This window comes from Petaurus breviceps, unplaced genomic scaffold, assembly GCF_028583685.1.
Source record: "Petaurus breviceps papuanus isolate PSGF00001 unplaced genomic scaffold, PetGlider_PUasm1.0 180, whole genome shotgun sequence".
NCBI lineage: Eukaryota > Metazoa > Chordata > Mammalia > Diprotodontia > Petauridae > Petaurus > Petaurus breviceps.
In genome coordinates, this window is record NW_027185782.1 from 2,437,375 (window position 1) to 2,457,618 (window position 20,244).

The 20,244-nt window shown below is 46.5% G+C and overlaps 1 protein-coding gene across 1 annotated transcript; it reads right to left on the minus strand.

The window, feature by feature from the left end:
* Positions 1–1,991: 1,991 nt before the first annotated feature.
* CREB3L3 (cAMP responsive element binding protein 3 like 3) lies at positions 1,992–19,753 on the minus strand. Its single transcript, XM_069086693.1, is given in 13 exon segments — positions 1,992–2,635; positions 4,230–4,326; positions 6,091–6,175; positions 8,127–8,195; positions 9,986–10,092; positions 11,178–11,309; positions 11,977–12,086; positions 12,567–12,858; positions 13,117–13,251; positions 14,256–14,318; positions 14,321–14,413; positions 14,415–14,462; positions 19,586–19,753. Coding segments are annotated over 13 exon segments (1,668 nt in total). The 3' UTR covers positions 1,992–2,366.
* Between the last annotated feature and the right edge of the window lie 491 nt (positions 19,754–20,244).

Here is a 20,244-nt window from a genome sequence, read left to right on the forward strand (position 1 = left end):
TCTCTCTCTCTCTCTCTCTCTCTCTCTCTCTCTCTCTCTCTCTCTTTTTCTCTCTGTCTCTGTCTGTCTCTCTGTCTCTGTCTGTCTGTCTCTCTCTCTCTCACACACACACACACACACACACACACACACATTCACTCTTTGGTGCTTGAGCTGAGTTTTGAAGGAAAGAAGGGATTCTAAGGTGGCAGTGAGGAGGGAGTGCATTCCAGGCAGGAGGGACAGCCAGCCTGTGTAAAGGCCCTGAGGTGAGAGTCGTGGGTGTGAGAAACATCAGGAAGGCCAGTCCTGGGGAGGGTGCAGGCCATGAACTGACTTCGCTATATGAATGGTAGCGCCCCCCCCCCCCGCCCCTTCCATGGAACATGTTAAAGGAGTTCTGAATCTGTAGCCACAGGGCCCAGGTTAAAATCCTGCCTGTGTCACTTACTACTTGTATTGCTTTGGAAAAGTCATTGCCCCTCTCGTGGCTTCAATTTCCTTACCCATGAAATGATGGGGTTGGACTAAATGTTATCATGTGACCGCATGTGGTCTATTCCAGCTGTTCATATATTGTGAATCACAGGGTCTCTTCCAGAAAGCTCTTAGTATCTTCTGCCTTTATTCTGTTTGTTGTCTCTTTCCCCTCCTCACCTTCTCCCTCCAATCCTCCAGATTTTTCACAGCAATGAGGAAGCCTAAATACCTGATAGGGAAATGATGCTTCAGGAGTCTACATTGAGGCCCTCAAGCCTTGGTCAAGCATACTGCCCTGGCTAGGGACCGGGCAGAGGACATTTGGCCCTCTGGAATTCTCTTTCCCATGGCTCTGTGGCTCCAGTGTTACCCCAGCAAGAAAGGGGAGGAGGTTTGGATCGGAGGAGGGAGAGACTGGAGCCCCTGGGCTGTGGTGTGAACAGCACTGGTCTAGAGATAGGGTATTTCTATCTATTACCCCACATTCAGGCTCTATGACCTTGGGAAAGACTGTTAATGTCTTTGGACCTCTTTTTCTCCTCCAAAATGAAGGAACCTGGGAGATCCTTCTTCCTCTTGAACTGGCAGGCCTACTCTTTCCCCACCTACAACCACTTAGGACCACAGGATTTAGATCTGGTCACAGCTTATCTGTCCTTTAGTCACAAACATGATGTGTGATATGGGGAAAGTAATCCAATCTCTCCAGGTTGTCGATTTAAAATTTGAGACTCAGAGCAGACAAGCCTTAAGCTTCCAATATCATAGAATAGAACCCGATTGCAAAGCTGGTGCTTGGAGAACAGTGCTGCTCTCCAAGGTCCTGAAATACTCTCTACATGGGTACTCTCAGTCTGGAACTCTTGCAGTCTCCTCTCCACACAGCGTCAGGGGAGGCCTTGGTTTGGGTTGCCTGTGGGGCGGGTAAGGGGACTGGGTCACACAGGAGGAGAGAAAGAACCTGCCAAGATGGCCAGACCCAGTCCAGAGAGAGTAGGTGTTGCCATAGTCAAGCAAGCCTTGCTGGTTTGAGGAAAAAGAGAGTCTGCCTCAGATCCAGAGGACAACTCTCTCCCAGTAACATCCTTGGCTTGAAATCCCATCCTACAGTTCATGTACCATGCTACCCACTCCCCCTCACACCTAGAAATGTTCCAGCCACTTTCTGCCAAAATACTTTATTAAGGGGTCACTTCATCTTACAAAATCCTTCCTCCAGGGAATTGGGAAAGGAGGGAAGGCATTCCTAAGACTGCAGGAATAGAGCCTATGGAATCCCCTAAAGGGAAGAGCTTGGGAGATGAAGGTAGCCTCCAAGATCCAAGATTTACCCCTATTCACTTCTGGGAGCTGTGGAATTAGCTTTCTCTGGGATGCTGGGACATGTACCTTAGCCCTGTCATGCAGACAGGTTTGTTCTTGGGGATATATTGTTCATAGCAATATATGTCTGTATAAAGGAGCCCTGGACTGGGACTCAGGAGACCTGGTTCTGGTCCTGGCCAGGTCCCAGACTCTCTGGATGACCTTAAGCAAGTTTCTGCCCCACCTCTGGCCATGTTTTCTCACAGACAGAATCAGGGGAGCTGAATTGATCTTTAAGGCACTTTTCATTTTTTATATCCTGTGCAAGTCTGTGTATGTTTCAGTCTTTGTCTAGTAGCTTCTCAGTCAAAAATGAGGAGGGGTGAAGGTGCTAGGGTGTGACCAACTACTCATTTGGCCTGGGTCCAGCCCAGGGTGGTAGGGTGTAGCATAATTTCTGGAGAAGAGCAGGGACCCGCCCCATGTTGGACCACTCCACTTAAAGCTGAGGGAGCTGGTAAAACTCCCCCACAACACTGTAGGAATAGTACTGCCTAGCCTCTCTAGGTGGAGCAGGGCCTCTCGGGACGGGGGTGGGTCTCTCAGAGCTCTTCCTCAGCCTCCAGCAATCCTCCAGCCTTGGTGTGGCCAGGCTCCATCCTAGCCAATAGAGCCACTGACGTAGGCTCTGGTGTCTCAGCTGGTGTGCCGTTGCCCGGCGTGGCAGCGTCAGACAGGGGACCCGGACTGCTAGCCTCCTGGGGATGCTGACTCCAGTGGCTAGGGGCTCGGGGACCTAGCTCCTCCCCACCTGGGACTGGAGCATGGAACACCCGGGAGGCGGCATCAGTGTTCAGTGACCTGGAGAATACTGGGTGGAGGAGAGAGAGGGCAAGGGGGAAGAGTTGGAGGAGGTGAGATACAGGGAGGGGAAGCTGCTCAGTCCCCGAGACCCCAGAGGATCCAGTGAAAGCCCTAGATGCCCATCCTGGCTCTGCTATGAATCTTTATATTCATTTGCAACACAAGGCTGATAAAACTCGTACTTCCTGCCTGGTGGAGGGCTGAGGAAAAGTGTTAGGTGGTATAAATGTGTATTGTTCCTTGTTTTTGTTCTTTTGGTTTATACCTGTGATTTCATCAGTAGGAATCTCTCTGTATGGAGTATTAGTCTTCCATTACAATACCTTACTGAGGAGTGGAGGTGACCCAGAGTCTCAAAAATTAGGACAAGAAAGGCAAGCTTTGGCAGGTGCCATCAGACTAGCAAGGGTTCGGTTACCAATGTGACATCAAAAGGCCAGCACTGCCAGGTGGGGAGAGGCTCGCAACCCTAGGGTAGGCTACCAGCTGCAGATTTTTTGGCCAAAGGTGTAGAGAGGCACATACGGTACATATTGGTGGAGCATGTACCTGCTTTGATGAGCTCATAGATCTTGTTGCATTGAAATTAACAGGAGGGGAAAGGCCATTGGCTTTGGACTGAAGGACCTCAGCATAAATGTCAACCACCCAAGTCTCCTTAGTTCCTGCTTGGGTAACTTGAGGGTAGTGGAAAGATCACTGGAACTCGAGTCAGGATATCTCAGTTTTGGAATCCTGTTCTCTCCTTGAGCAAGTCACTTAACCTTGATGACTATCAGTTTCCTTATCTGTAAAATGGAACTAATACTCCTCCCAGAATTGCTGTGAGATTTTGCAACATACTTGACACACATTAAACTCTATGGAGATAAAAGCTTTTAATGTTTTTCCTAATACTTTTAGTTTTTAATAATTTATCTAGGTAGGGCGGCCAGGTAGCACAGCGAGTAAGAGCACCGGCCCCAGTGTCGGGATGACCTGGGGATCGAATCCAGGCTCAGACACTTAGCACCCACCCAGAAACACCTGGCCATGTAACCTTGAGCAACTTACTTAACCCCAATTGCTTTAAAAAATAATAATAATAATTTAGCTAGGTGGCACAGTAGAGAGAATGTTGGATTTGAAAGTCAGGAAGACCTGAATAAAAATCTAGCCTCAGACACTTTCTAGTTGTGTGACCTTGGACAAGTCACTTAACCCCAGTTCCTTGACTGTAAAATGGGAATAATAACAGCGACTACCTCTCAGGATGGTTGTGAGGATCAAATGAGATAGCATTTATAAAGTACTTAGCGCAGAGCCTGGTGCATAGTAGGTACTCTATAAATGCTTATTCCCTTTCCCTTCCCCTCCTATTAGGAAAGTCATCTAATCTCTTAGTTTGTTTATCTGTCAAATGAGAGCTGAACTAGATGATCTCTTAAAATCATTTCTAATTCTAAATACAATCTGTGTAGTTTTAAATATATGTAGTCCTTTAGCCCCAATTGGCGCCTCCCAATCTTCCCCCTCAGTAGGATCATGTTGGAGACAGGCCCCAAGTGCTCAAAGGGAGGGAGATCCGCTGGGAACTCCATAAGGAACAGGGTAGGGCCTACCTCTGACTGGCATAAAGTCTCCAGGTGCCTCCATCTTGTTGGGAGCAAAGGGACTAATAGAAGGGAAGATGATTAGGGCAAAGGACAGCAGCAGGACCTGGGGTGGAAAGAACAAGGGTCACAGGCAGCACGGCTCCCCCAGCCCTCCCCCCACTGAGGATGTCTGGGTGATGACGATGGCAGGCAGGGCTGATGGTGGAGGCCATCTCCACCATCTAAGTCCCTTCCCCAGTTCCTGGTCTCTAACTCCATCTCTAGTCCATGCAGTGGAAAGAGCTCTGGATTTGGAGTCAAGACACTCGTTAGCTCTCTGACGTCAGTACCGTCAGTGACCTTGGGCAAGTAAGGCCACATATCTGGGCCTGTCTCCTCCTCCTCAACATGACAGCTAGATGAGTTCTAAGGTCCCTTCCAGCTCTGACTACATTAAATTCAATCCAATAAGCATTTGTTCACTACTTTCCATGAGCAAGGCACTGTTCTATTTTATGCTCTAAGGACCCGTCCAGTCCTGATGTCCTGTGGTCTCCCCAGAGCTGACATTTCTGTGTCTCAAGATCCCAGTAAATTATGGGCTCCTTCAAAGCAATAATAATAGCTAGCATTTGTACAGCACTTTTGGGAGCACAAAGCAATTTACCTGTTATCTCAGCTGATCCTAACAACCACCTTATAAGTTAAGGGTTATTATGATCCTCATTTTACAGATGAAGAAGCTGAGGCAGACAGAAGTTAAGTGACTTTCCCAAGGTCACACAGCTCGAAGAAGGATCTAAACTCAGGTAGTCTTGACTCCTTGTCCAACACTTCATCCACTTTGCCCCCTCGAAGGTGGATGGTTCATTTTTTCTTTGTGTTTCCAGTGCCTAATATTATGTTTACCTGGCACATTCAAGGCATCCATAAATGCTTGTTGAGTTGAACTGATGACCTCTAAGGTCTCAGTTTTGACATTCTGTCTTTTAAAGTCCTTTCTATCTTTGGCATTACCTGTTCTAGACCCTGAAGTCTTTGTTCTGGAGTATTGGGTCCCTTCCAGCTCTGGCATTACCTTTTCTAGACCCTGAAGTCCTTTTTCTGGAGTTTCAGGTCCCTTCCAGCTCTGGCATTACCTGTTCTAGACCCTGAAGTCCTTGTTCTGGACTTCTCAGGTCCCTTCTAGCTCTGGCATTACCTTTTCTAGACCTGAAAGTCCTTTTTCTGGAGTTTCAGGTCCTTTCCAGCTCTGGCATCACCTGTTCTAGGCCCTGAAGTCCTTGTTCTGGAGTCTCAGGTCCTTTCCAGCTCTGGCATCACCTGTTCTAGGCCCTGAAGTCCTTGTTCTGGAGTCTCAGGTCCTTTCCAGCTCTGAAATCTTCTGTTCTAAGATGTCTTCAAGCTTTGGCATTTTTATACTCTAAGGTTCCTTCCAGCTCTGACATTTTGTTTTCTATGATATCTGATCCTCATCCCTGGCTTATGAACCCAGAAGTGGTTCACCAGATCTTTCCTCCACTTATCTTCATCCTGAGTTGTAGAGTCTCAAATTGGCCGGTAATGTTCTGTGGGAATTACTTTTCTGCCCTTTCAGGTAGAATTTAAGTGCCTTGAGGTCAAGGTTGGTTTTTCTTTCTGCTTTTGTATCCCCAGCACCTGGCAAAATGCCTACACGTAGGAGGCAGTTTAACAAATATTTGTTGGATTGGTTTTGGGCAGGGACTAAAGTCTAAAATAGAAAGTCTCTGCCTCCTGTATCCTCTTCCTCTGCCTCTTCAGGCGCACATCAGTTAGGGGGCAGCTTTCTGGCATTTCCACTGTTCGGATTAGGGGCCCCAGAAAGAACTAACAACTGAAACCGTTTGGGAGGAGAGAGGGAACATACCGCTATACAGGTGCCTGTCTGAGCTGATTTGCTGGTAGACTGTACCATGAGGGCCTGGAGTTTCCTCAGCTGCTCCATAAGAGATCTAGAAGGAGAGGGTACAAGGGAAAATCTAGTGAAGCCAGGCATGGACTTAGGCCCTTAGGCCTCTCAAGTCCAGGCAATTTTCATTTCTGCCTGCTATACTTTGATCAATTTCCTTCTTTCCCACCTCTCCCAAATTTCTCCCCTCCCCTCTCTTTTTAAATCCAATCCCATGCTTCAGAGCTCGGTTCAGTTCAACCCCTGCTTCCTCCAAGAAATCTTCCCAAGGCACCTTCCTCTCCCTCCACCCAAGCGCTCTCTCTGTCTCTCTATGTCTGTCTCTCTCTGTCTCTCTGTCTGTCTGTCTGTCTGTCTGTCTCTCTCTCTCTCTGTCTGCAGAGTTCCTTTGGGCCTGGCTTAATTCCATGGCACTATGGCATGTAATGGAAAGAGCATTGATGTTGCACACACAAGACCTGAATTCAAGTCTTGGCTACAGTCCTTTCAAGCTGTGTGACCCTGGACAAATAATTTTCTCTGAGGCTCAGTTTCTTTTTGTGTAAAATAAGGCATAAATCTGTGTACTACCTACCTTTCTGGTATGTCATAAGGAAAGGGCAAAGTCCCTCTTAAAGGTTTGACTCTCACAAAATACCTCATAGACTTTTTTTTTTTTTTGCTTTTTGGAAGGCGATTTGGGGCTAAGTGACTTGCCCAAGGTCACATGGCTAGTTTTTATGTTAAGTGTCTGAGGCTGGATTTGAACTCAGGACTTCCTGACTCCGGGGCCGGCGCTCTGCGCCACCTATCCGTCCTGTTTTGTTTTTTTTTTTTAAAGCAATTGAGGTTAAGTAACTTGCTCAAGGTTACACGGCCAGTTATATTTTGTGTGGGTGTTAAGTATCTGAGGCCAGAACTGACCTCATAGACTTTTAGGACTGAAGAGCTCTTAGAAATCAAATCTAACCCTTCCCCTCCCTCTGCTTTATAGAAAGAGAAACCAAGGCCCAAAGATGGGAAGGGATACATGGCAGAGAGGTGGCAGAGCTAGACCCAGAATCTGCCTTTCCAGGGTTCTTGCTTCCAAACCATGATAGTAGATTTCTTTGCTATCAGAAGCTCTGTGATTCTGTTTGTGTGGGGGTTCCTCCCATGGACACAGATTACAGCTCTTTTGTATTAGAGTATGAGTCACCATGAACTGCCCTGCCCTGACTAGAACATTTTATCACCTGGAAGCCAACCTTGTGCTGAAGAACCTTTCTAAGGCCAGCTAGCCTGGTCCTGGGACTGCAGACACCCAGGAGGTTATACATACTGTGTTTGCTGGATGAGCCTTGTCTCTCCAGCTAGACTCTTAACTCTTTGGTGGCAGGGCTAGCTGCCAGCTTCCAGCCAACCCTGAATTCCCTTTATCTCCTACAGTCCTGGGCATGTAGTAGGCCTCAGGCAACTCTTTGAATTGCATTTGAAGCCCTAGAGAGGCTTTAGTTCACTGATCTTTTAGTGAGTACCCCCCTCCTCCCAGATGTGTGTTATAGGAGCCAACCCAGGTCTGACCCTCAAAGATCTTACAATCTAGGTGGTGAGACAAGACACAAATACACCAAAAGTTTAAAAGAAATAAAAGAAAAGAATTCCAGACATCATGGTTGGGTGTACCCAGTGCCAAATGAAGGGCAGATCAGAGAAGAGATTTGGGGCAGGGGGATCTGGGAAGACTTTCTGAAGAAAATGGGACTTGAGCTGAACCTTGAGGAATGAGGAAAGGAGGGCATTCCTGGGGAGAGGAGACAGGAATGAGTTTGGTGGATGCCAGTAGGAGTCTGAACTGCCTGGGGCAAAGGGGATGGGGGACTAGAAAACAGGGGAAAATGTGATTATAAAATGAAATTGGGACCAGAGTAGGGGCTGTGAAAGACCTTGCTCTTTTGGGGCCTCTTACTGGACTGGGCCAACCCCACTTTCCCTCCCTGCACCTGATGGTATTGGGGGAAGGTGTTCAAACTTACAGGTTTTGTTTCTCCAAGTGCAAGACCTTCCTCTGGAGCTCCTGGTTCTGGGCTGTGCACTTCGACATGCTACAAGAATAGGGAGTGGAGGATGTCACTCAGCCCCAACCCATGGATGGGCAAGCCCAAGACAGTTCAGCTCACATGCCAGGTAATGAGACCTGGAGAAAGACGCTATCTTTCCCACCCTCACTTTCACACCCTGTGAGGGCAGCTATTGGGCCCACACTGCAACAGGAGTCCCTCTACAAAAGCCCCAATGGGTCCTCTAGCCTTGCAAGCCCTTACTTCTGAGACATTGCATCTTCTTTGAGACTGGAAGGTCTCTGAAAGAGCATTTAGTCCAACCCCTTCATTTTATGAATGATCAAATTGAGACTTGGAGAGTTGAAATTATTTGCCCATGGTCTAGGACATCGAGAACCAAATTTACTTATTGATCCTACTATTAAACTTTGGTGCCAAGCAATAGGAGTCCTAGCTGTGCTTTGAAGGAAGCTAAGAATTTTAATGGGGAGAAACATGAGGAGGGAGTGCCTTCTAGGCATAGGGGAGAGCCAATGGAAAGCATGAATTGGGGCAGAAGAATACCGAGTTTGAGAGACAACAAACAGGTCAGTGGGTTAGGGATGGGGATGTATGAAAAAGAATAATGTGAAATAAGTCGTAAAGGGAGGTTGGAGACGGCTGATAAAGGCTTTAGATGTCACACTGAAAGGTTTGTATTTTATCCTCATGGCAATGAGGAGACACTGAAGCTTCTGTTAACATGGTGAGGTTAAAGTCCATGGAGAGGAGTAAAATGTAAGACTGGAAAAGAGGAAGGGGCCAGGCCATGAGGAGGGGTTTGTATTTGCTTCTAGAGAGAGCCAGAAGCCATGTGAGTTTTTTGAGCAGTGAAGTAATACAGTCAGAGCTGTGCTTTAGGAAAATCACTTTGACAGCAACATGGAGGGTAGAGTCAAGACATTTGAGATGAGGAGACCAGTTAGGAGACCATTTCAATTGGTCAGATTCCAGGTAATGAGAGCAAAATGGTGACTGACCCTGTGAGTAGAGAGAAGGGGATGGAGGCAGGAGGTGGAGATAGAAACAACTAGATGTAGCAACTGAGAGGAAATATGGAAGGGAGACAAGGAAATCGGTTTTAGATGCCCATGGAACGAACAGGTAGGGATGTCTGTGGGATGTATCCAGTGGGACTGGATTAGGGCTCAATCCCTCAGTCTGTAGATTTGGGAGTCATCTGAACAGATATAATTAAACCCATGCCATTTCCAGAAGAGGGTGTAAGGAGAGCAGTGTCCTAGTAAAGAGGCTTGAACGACACACCCTGACCAGTTGGGGGTCAGTAGACAAGTGATAGTGGCCTCCTAAATCTGCCCAATTCCTTCAGTGGATCTTCCTATCTCTCGCTCCTTTCTAGCTCCTAACCCAAAGGATCTGTTGTCTTGCATGACTCAGTCTTCCTTGGGAATCAAGGTGAATCACAGAAGGTCATGGGAGTGTGGAGATAGGTCCTATTGTGGTGGAATGAAACCCAGGACTATGAGTCAGAGGATCTAGGTTCTAGTCCTGGTTCTTCCACTGACAGCTTTTGTGGCCTTGGATAAATCATTGGCCTTCTCTGGGCCTCAGTGTCCCTATCTGGCAAATGAAAGGGTTGCAGTAGATGAATTCTGCAGTCCCAGAACAAGTAGCTATGCTACTCATTCATTGTTATATGATCATGGGCAAGCCCTTCCCCTCCCTGGGCCACAGTTTCCTCATCAACAGTCCCTGGCATGCCCTCTCATCAGGGATGTTGTGAGAAATAGATTTACTCCTAGCACAGAGCAGATGTCAAGGAAGTTCATTACCAGAGTTCCAGCCCATCGATGTATTCCTTCTTTTTTTTCCGGCTCTCTTGTGCTGACTGCTTGTTTCTTATTTTCCTCCGGATCTTCTTAAGCACCCGTTCTTCATACTGCCAGATGGAACATGGAGGAGTCAAGGGGGAAGGCTGTGGTCCTGACAACCCAAGTCCTCCTGATCCTCAGAATCCCAGCCTTCCTGCCTCCCCTGTGCCTACCAGGAGGCTCCTGGAATCTCCCAGTTTTTCAGCCCTTTGATTTCAGTTCTAATTATTTTTTTTTATCTCTTTGGTTGGGAGTAACTGTGTCTAAGACCAGTTTTCTGTCTGTTGATTTGCTGTGTCTGGGAATCCCACCTGCCATACCTGTTGTCCTGGCCTCCAAAGGGCTGGGTATAACCAAGGAGATAAGAGCTAACCACCTGCCTAGAAAGAGCAGTTGGCTCTCTGGTAGTTTGAGAGCACAACTGGTGTGTGGTGAGGAGCAGCTAGAAGACTCTCCACCAGACTGTCTCCCCCAGGCTCACCTGAAATCCCACCATTTACCACCTTATTCCCAGTAGGGGCAACACTAAGCACCTCACTCTGAAGTGTGACATAGCTTGTCACACTGATTTTCCTCTGAGCACACCAAAATAACACTGAGGGTAATAGCTCACATTTCTGTACCACCCCAAAGGTTACAGAGATTTTTCCTTACAATGCCCTGAGGTCCATAGTGCGTCCCCATTTTACAGATGAAAGAAATGAGGCTGTGACCAGTAACAAAACTGTTCCGAGTCATGTGACCAATAAGTATCAGAACTGGGGTTCAAAAAGATGCAGGTAATCCAGAGAATCTGTAAAGTTATCCTCTGTGTAATGGAATGTTGGTAAAAATGAATGTAATAGACTGAGCACTAGACTGAGAATGGGTAGCCCTGGATTTTAGTCTCAGGCCACACAATTACTAGCCATGTGACTTTGATTAAGTCGCTTGGCCTCTAACTAAGGCTCCTTGTTTACAGTAAGAGCGATGCAGTTCACATCAAGTATCTCGTAGACTTGTGAGGAGAGCCATTCAGAAACTTCCAAGGGCTACGTATAGATAGGTGAATCATGGTGGGTAGATGGACCTGGGCCTGGGGGTGGGAGAACTTCTGAAAAGTGTCCAGAATGAAGGCTCAGGGAGAGAGAGCCAGATGATGGAGGAGGCTCACCTTGGTGAGGGGCAGCTGTGTGGGCAGAGTGATGCCCTCCTTGGCAAGAAGCTTCTTCTCATCCTCAGTCAGCACCAGTTCCTGGATGTGCCCAACACCTGGCCTCTGCACAGCTGGAGATCCCTGCTGCTGCTGCAGGCAGACCCAAAGTCCCAGAGAGGACGGTCAGAGAGCAGGACCATCCCCCAAAGCTACTTATACAGAGCCCAGGCTGGCAAGGGAGATGGAGGGGGTGGAGGGAGGGAGCAAATGGGGTTAATGCCAATGAGGCTGAAGGTTCAGGGTCAAAAGGAGTGGCAGAGAGTGGTGGATAGAGCCCTGACCTAGAAGGCAGGAGACCCTGCTCAAGTCCCATCTCTGCCTTCAGCTCTGAGCCTCCGGTGGCTCATCTGGCAAGAGGCAGCCTTGTCATAGTAGACAAAACACTGGTCTTAAGGTCCTTCTCCGCTGCTGGCTCCTCACTCCCCTCCTCTGGACCTTGACTTCCTCTCTGGCAGATGAGAGGGTGCATCTAATCTCTGACGTCTTTTCCAACTCTTTCCATTATCTCTGAGGTCCCTCTAGGTCTAACTTTCTGTGATTCATTGAGGCCCATATGTAGGCAAGAACATCTGAAGGGCTACCATCGTTGTGGGTGGCAGCCAGGACAACCAGGCCAATCTGGGAGCAAGATTCAGGGATGGAAACTGAGGGGGTCTTAAGTGGGAAGTTACCAGGAGACAAAGGATGTAGGGGAGAAGTAGGGCACAGGGCAAGAACTTGGCAGATATAAATTGGACACCAAGAAGAAGGAGTTTACCATGTCTGCATTACTGGATAGGAGCAGGTCCTTGACTGTGAGGGTACAGGATGGAGTTGAGCCTGTCAGCTCCGGCCTGTCCTGGAAGATACCTTCTGGGCTCCACATTTCTGCCCACCGGGGTTAATAAGACAAGAAAAGAGACCTCTCAGGGCTGTTATCTGCTACAGTCTCTCTTCATCCCTGGTCAGACCCAGAGATCTCCTCTCAGAACCCGCTTTCCCAAATTTGGGGAGAAACAGGGGCTTTTATCCTTTCCTCTGTCCCCAAGTCCTTCTGATACTTGGACCCTTCCCATACCAAGACTGAAGGACCCCTTCATCGTGGTTTTGTTCCTAGGCCTCCGGAAGCTGCCATCATTCTCTCCTAACCAAATATCCTTCCCTCTCCACATACTCAAAATCTCCTTCTCCTTTAATGTCTTCTTTTCTTGTCTTCCCCACCCCCCTACCCCATAGTAGATATGGATTTCCTTGAGTTTAATTTCAGGGTCCTCCATTCCCTTTCAGTTAATCTAGTCAGAAACATCCCAGGCAGGGGGATACTCTGATAAGGTAGGATAAAGGGCCTAGATCGATGCCAGCACTCACCCAGATCTATGGACACAGACGATTCTAGCACTGGAGCTCTGGGCCCTTCAGGCCCAGGGGGGCCAGGGCAGGGGCCAGCATGACAGTAGGAAGGTTGAGAAGCCTTTTGGTGGCCATCTGGGCTGGTCCCAGCCTGAAAGCACTGTGGGCTGTCCTGCGGGTCAGAGGGCAGGTCCTCAGAGATCCCACTGTCACTGGCAGCTGGTGACCAGAGTGGGGAGCTGGGGATAGAGTCCCCACATCCTAAAATGGAGCTAAGGAACTTGTCTTGTTCTGGAGCTGGCTGGGTCTGCTGGGGACCAAAGAAGAAGGAAAACATAAGTAAAGAAGGCTTGGAGCTGGGAGGGTGAAAAACAGAAACTCCACTTCCCCCTCCTAGCACTGTGGCCAGGAATGAAACAATTTCTGAGGGGCTTGGGCAGGACAGTGAGAAGAACCTTTCAAAATAGTTTTAGTTCTAGATCAATGTATAATCCTATGTTTAGGAGTCAGGAGATCTGGCTCTCTGCTGATTCAGCTGGGGAGGAGATCTTCCTTCCAAGGAACTCACTTGGTCCTCAGCATGGGCACAGTCAGAGTCTCCCAGCTCCATGAGCCACAAGACCCCATCCTGTGGGTCAAAGAGAAGGTCCAGAAGTTCCAGGCTGTCAGCAGACCCCATGGGGCAGGAAGACGCCATCTGGAACTAAGAGGGAGAAGGGCATTAATGTACCTCCCCCTGCCCTCCCCTCAGAGTACTGCACCAGACCCAGCTCTCCTCAGAGACGTGATTGGGACCCACAGCACAGAGAACCCTTTGCCTCCACTGCCAACCTGAGCTCCAGTCACCGTATTAGAGATAGGGAGTTTGAACAGAGTGCAGGACTTAGAGCCAGGAAGGTCTGTGTTCAAATCCCACTTCTGATGCCTAGTAAACTGTGTGATCCTTTTGTAAAATAAGGATGCTAATACCTGTAGTACCTTTCTCACAAGCAGTTAGGAGATCATGTATATGGGAGGCTAGAGAACTATCAGTGCCGATTCACTCTGTTCCATCTGTCTGTCTGTCTGTCTGTCTCCCTGCTGAATGAAGGCAGTGTAGGTAGGTGCCCCTTGGCCTTTTCCACAAGCCTGGCTGCATACTTTGCCAAGTGTTGTGGGCGCCTACTCATATGTCCTGAGCTCCCAGGGAGGGACTTTAGCCATAGTGAATAAGAGATTGAGCAAGCAGGTAGCCAGGGAGGGCATGGCATAGGGGAAGAATGGACAGACATTCGTTCTGTTTTCACCCTTGCCAGAAACTCACTCATCCAACTTTGGGCAAGTCACTGAACTTGAGTTTCCCCAACTATAAAATGAGTAGGAGGTTGGTATAGGAGATCTTCAAACCCCCTACCAGCTCTGATATCCTTTGTTCCAAGGTTCCTCCCAACTCCAATATTTTTGGTATCCTAAGTTCCTTCCCAGCTCTAACACTGACCCAACACCCCTTCCTCCATGCTGCCTTCTGTACTATGACAGCTACTTCCTGGCCCTAAATTCCAAAGAGCTCCCATCTAAATTTAGATTACTATCTCTAAAGCCTGAAGGATTCTAAGAGATGATGTAGTCTACCTGCCTTGTACAGATGTGAAAACCAAGGCCTGGAGAGGTTGTGATTTTCAAGTGCTCCCACTCCCCCAGTCCCTTGCGTCTCCCACCCCTCCTCACCTTTTCTGAGGCTAAGTCCCCATTCAGGAGGGGATGTTCAGGACAGGTTTCTTCTTCCTTTCCCCACCCTGGGGGCAATTTTGGATCACAAATCCCTGATTCACCAGGCATTGAATCCCTCCCCTAAAATGCTTGCCAAATGCCAGCTGGCTCAACTTTGACAACATTTCCACTCTAGCAAGGGCTAAAAAAAATACCAAGAAAGAGCTGAAATCCCACCCCTTGGGACCAATTGGTAGGAGTGGGAGGATTGGGGTGAGTGGCTGGAGAAAGGACCAATCAGACAAATCTGCCCCTCCTCCCAGGTGTGTTTAGAGGAGGCGGGGTGACCGTTATCTAAATGTTTTGTGCTTTTCCAGTCCAGAGTGGGCAAAGCTCAAAGTCTAGCTCCTCAGGTCTGCTATGACCTTTCCCCTATTTGCGAAGAATGCTTCCCTTCCATACCATAGCCTTGGCACCCTGAAACCCAGCTCTCCCTACCTCCAACTTCCAGGGGCTGAGCCCTTCCCACTCTCTCCAGACACCTGTTGACCATTGCTGGAGAATTACCACCCCCCACCCCCAAAGCCCCCATCAGTGTCAGCCTGTATGAATCTTGCTGATATTTCACCAGCCAGATCACATGCCCTCCTCTTCTAGGAAGTCTTCCCTGATCCCCTACTCTTATCTCACCAAAAAGCCTCATAGGGTTTTCTCTTCTTCTGAGTCCCTATAATACTTTGGACACCTCTTATGCACACATCCTAACACCCTACCTCATAATGTAGTTCTTTATGTACATATCTTAACTTTCCCTGCTGGGCTTATAGAACTTGCAGTTCTTTATAGCATAGAATGTCAGTGCTTTGAGGAACATTAAAACATAATCCTGTAGTAATAATAATATTGTTGTTCAGTTGTTTTGGACTTTGGGTTTTTCTTGGAAGAGATACTAGAGTGGCTTGTCATTTCCTTCTCCAGTTCATTTTACAGATGAGGAAACTGAGGCAAACAGGGTTAAGTGACTTGCCCAGGGTCACACAGCTAAGTAAGTATCTGAGGCTAGATATGAACTCAGGTCTTGGGAAGTTCAGGTCCAAGGCTACCCACTGCACCATATAACTGCCTAATGTGGACTTCTCTGACTGAAAGGGACCTGAAAAGATATAGGTTGTCAGGGCTAGAAGACCTTCTAATACAAATCTCTTCATTTTACAAATAAGGTCCTGAGAGAAGTGGATTTTAAATTCCTTAAAGAAAAACTCTGAGAACAGAGAGATTGGTTTAACTGGATCACAGAATTTGGGAAAGAAAGTAATATCCAAGGAGACTGGAAAGATGGGTTTGGATCAAGTTGTTCAGAGCTGTAAAAGTCCAGACAGAGGAGGAGGCTAGGTGGCACAGTGAACAGAGCACTGGCCCTGGAGTCAGGAGAACCTGAGTTCAAATCCAGCCTCAGACACTTAACATTAGCTGTATGACCTTGGGCAAGTCACTTAACCCCAATTGCCCTGCCTTCACCCACTCCAAAAAGAAAATTTAAAAAAGTCCAGACAGAGGAACTGCTCCTAGAGGCATAAAGCCATTGGAATTGATTGGCAGCGATGTGTGTTGGAATGGAGAAGAGATTTGGGTCACAGGGACCAGTCAGATTGTAATAAACTACTCAAGGGAAGGCCTGGACTGAGGTGGTAGGTGTGGGAATAGAGAGAAGGGATCGGATAAGAAGAATGTTGTGAAGGTAGAAATGGAAAGATTCAGGATGAGGAAGCATGAGAAGTTGAGGATGATACCTAGATTAGGAACTCAAGAACTGGAAGTATGATGGTGCCTTCCACCCAAATAGGGACATTTGGAAGAATGGAAGATTTAGGGAGAAAGAGAATGAGTTCAGTTTTAAACATGTTGAATTTAAGATATCTCTGGAAAATCCAATTTGAAATCTCCAGTAGACAGTAGGTGACAGAGGACTGAAACTCAGGTGAGAGACTAGAACTGAATATATAGATCTGCATAGAAATGATAGTTCTTAAAGAGAGAGAGAATAGAACAGAAGTTCTTAACCTTTTTTTGTGTCATGGACCCCTCTGGCAGTTTGGTGAAGTCTATGGACTCCTCAGAATACTTTTTAAAAATTCATAATTGATCCAAAGGATTCATGATGAAAATATGCTATCCATCTCCAGAGAAAGAACTGATGGACCCTGACTATAAATTGAAGCATTCTTTTTTTACTTTATTTTTCTTGACTTTTTTTTTTCCAGAAACATGGCTAATATGGAAACATCTTTTGAATGACTTCATATGCATGAAGGTTATTATATCACTTGCCTTCTCAATGAGTGAGAGAAGGGATGTAAGAAAGAAGAGAATTTAATTTTTTTAAGTTAAACATTAATTAAAATATTTCATCATAGTCATTTCTTCTGTTCTCAGAGTTTTAATTAAAATATTTCATCATGAAATGAAATGAAATAAAATTCATAATTGAAGGAAAGTCTCTTAGAGGCTAATAGAAATAAAAAGGTCATTTTTTTCCCATGTGAGTTCACAGGCCTCAGATTAAGAATTTCTGGTATAAAGGGAAAAGAGAAGAAGGCCTAGTATAGAACCTTGAGGATTACTCACATTTAGAATGTGCAAATAGGAATGATAAGTCAACAAAAGAGCGCTGAGAAGAAGTCAGATGGGTAGAAATTAACTAGGAGAATAGTCTCATGAAACCACTGAGAAAATAGTATCTAGGAGGAAAGGTCTGCAGGAGCAAGATAAGGAATAATTTGCCTTGCTGCAGTGAGGGCCCAATTGAGGTCAGATGACATAAATTTGTATTGCACCTAGTTCGCGTGGTCCAGGTTTGTTCATCAGCTAGTAAGTAGGAACAGAGGAAGCAGATGGTGGGGATAACCCACGACTGAGATTTGGGGACAGAAGAGCAGCAACAGGACAAGGGGGCAAGGATTTCAAGAGTAGAAGAGAGTGTAGGGGGTTGAATGACTATTGAGTTGAGTTTGAAGAAGGGGAAAAGTGAAGTCAGAGCAAGGGTAATGGCCCATGAAAGTACTAAGGGGTGGAAGGAGTGGAGGTCTCAGTGGGGACGAAGGAGAGGCCTGGGAGGGGCGAAGCGTAAGGAGAGAGAGGAGTTTGGGCAGGGAGGAGAACGTCAGAGTTCTCACTAGGAAAATGGAACACTTAGGAGTAATGAAAAGTTTGGGTATGTGACTATCTCTATTTGTGGCTAAGCTGGAGTGAAGAAGAACCTTAGGAACAACGTCAGGGGGTTTGAAGGCGCATCAACACAATTGTCATAGTCACCTAGCGTAGGGTCAGGATCTTAAGGAGAGAGGAAGACCGTGATGTAGGTCCTGAACTCTCAGAGAAAGAAAGTATACTACAGTGACCATGATGTTGATTAAGTGGGACATTTTGACTGTGTGGACCTCAAAAAAGAAAAGATAGAAAAGTAGGGGCAAAAGAGAGCATAGAAGTGACAGGAAGTAGCCAGTGGGGGGAGGGGAGGTTGTGCTGGGCTGGGGAGGGAGAGAAACAAGCATTTTTTAAGCTCTTACTGTCTTCCATTCCTTTACAAATGCTATGTTCCCTTGCTTCAGTCCTGTCCCACTCTTTGTGACCCCATTTGCAGATCCTTGAGAGGTTGGCCATTTCCTTCTCCAACTCATTTTACAGATGAGGAAAGTGAGGCAAACAGGGTTAAGTGACTTGTCCAGGGTCACCACAGCTAGGAAGTATCTGAGGTCAGATTTGAACTCAGGTCTTCCTGACCCCATGCACAGTGGGGTTTCATTGTACCACCTAGCTGAGTGTGGGGGAAGGGAGTAGAATAAAAGGTATGAGAAAAACCACAGCCAGTGATGGAGAAGATAGCTGGGAATGCAATATCAGCAGAGGAGAACCAGATCTCTGTGTGGAGACAGTGGAAGAGGTATGAGAGAAAGAGGTCCAGGATGAAGAGTTTGTTTGCTCTGTAACAGGAATTCCAGAGGGCATAGTGGAAGGGAAGGGCAGGGCAAAATTGGATTGGGACATGGGCGGGGATGAGGATGGAAGATCATGAAGAGGAGGCAAGGAAATGCTCTCCTAAATAGCTGTTGATTAATTATCAGAGGGATCTGTCCACCTTTTTCTCTGTCCATCTATCTCTCCATATTCAAAGACAAAAATAGGCACAGTAAGAGCAGGATGAATTATAGTTTGAGAAGAAGGCATCTTGGAGAGGAAACTTGAATGAGGAAGGTTTTTTCCCCTAAAATACATATATTTAAAATTTTGAGATATATTTATATTTGATTATATTACTTATAATATGTATTTTATTATATTATGTAACAACATATAATGTAATACATATTTTTTAAAATAAATGCTTCCATTTTTATTGACCAATATAATATTCAGATACATGAATGGTAAAGAGTACAGACAAGATTAATAGAATGAAAACTAGACAAAACTGGAAAAAAGTGAGTTGAAATGTTTAAACAACCGATAAATAACAAGTATAAGTTTATAAGTGCAATCATTTTGCACTTTCTATATTGACAAGGTAGCCCCAAAAGCTTGGCTTTTGTTGCTGCTGCTGTTGCTTCTAGTAGTGAGTGTGTTCATGTATCTCTTCGCTGCCTTTTTCGTTCTACACCACTTCATGCATTTCTTCCTTCCCAGACTTCTTTGAGTTTTTTATATTCATCTGCAATACCATTTGATTACATCCATTATACCACTATTCCCACCATCCATCTCCTACTCATTTATTACAGAATGGAACTTGAGGAAATTATACAATCCCATGACGCGGTCCATTTATATTACCTACTCTGAACCGGGCCTTTAGTGAACTCCAACAATATCTTTTCCTCCTTCCTAATTGAGTCTCTATTACATGCCACATAGTGACTATTCCAATTCTTCTCTCCTTAAGTCTTCCACCTTTCACACCCCCATCCCCTCTAAAACACACACACACACACACACGCGCGCGCACACACACACACACACACACACACACACACACACACACACACACACACACCCCCTCTCAATTGAGTACTGCCTATTTTGCTGATCCATTCCATGGATCGTGTGTAAGAATGGGTCTATGCCTGGCCCCTTGCAGTAGGCCACACATGCTTTGGTCCCCTTGCTAAAGGACAAGTGCCATGAGTGGCTCCTAATTGGTCCCTGGGTCTTTGTGATGAAGGTGGGTCCGGGGGAAGTGAGAGAGCTGTGTCAGTCAAAGAGGATTAGAGAAAGGATGCTCACTCACTTTGTGGGCTTTGAGGGATGAGAGATAGTTTCTGGTACCTTTCAAGGCTGTGTCTTTTTTGGGATACAGTCAGCACCAGATTCCCTTTGGACTTCTCAGCAGGAGAGGAGGAATTTCTCTCCAGATTTTCTTCCTCATTAGCAGCTGTGGCAGCCACTAAGATGTGATGGTGCAAAGGGAGCTTGCCTGGGCGAGCCTGAGACTGGGCCTTATATCCCCGGCTTCCTCTTTGCATTCGTTGTGTTGCTTTTGCTAAGTAGAGGTGTCTGAACAATCCTGAGAAGCACACTTTCAGCCCTGGTGGTTAGGCTGTGTATGTACGGGGTCAGGAGTTCTTAGGCAGCCAGAGCTGGTTCCGACAACGACAGGACTTCTCTAAGTCTAAGACACATACGACTGCCAAAAGGAACCCCCAGGATGATGTGCTGGCTTACCAGGACTTGTGAGCTGCTTAATTAGTTCTGTTGTTCCACCAGTGTTCTATGCATTTGCTGATGATTGCTTATGAGTTTTGTGTTTTGAGTGTTCATTTTATTTTGTGGGAAATAAATGTCTGTCCTATACCTAATATCTACTGTTCTGGTCCATAAGTACCTTTCTAGAAGGGATCTTATTAATGGAGCCTCTGAATATAAACAATGCCTCTGTTTTGTTGCCGAGATTTTTCTTGGCATTCCACTTTGGAATGGGGATGTAATGAACTAGAGAAAAGCCTGACCCACTCTC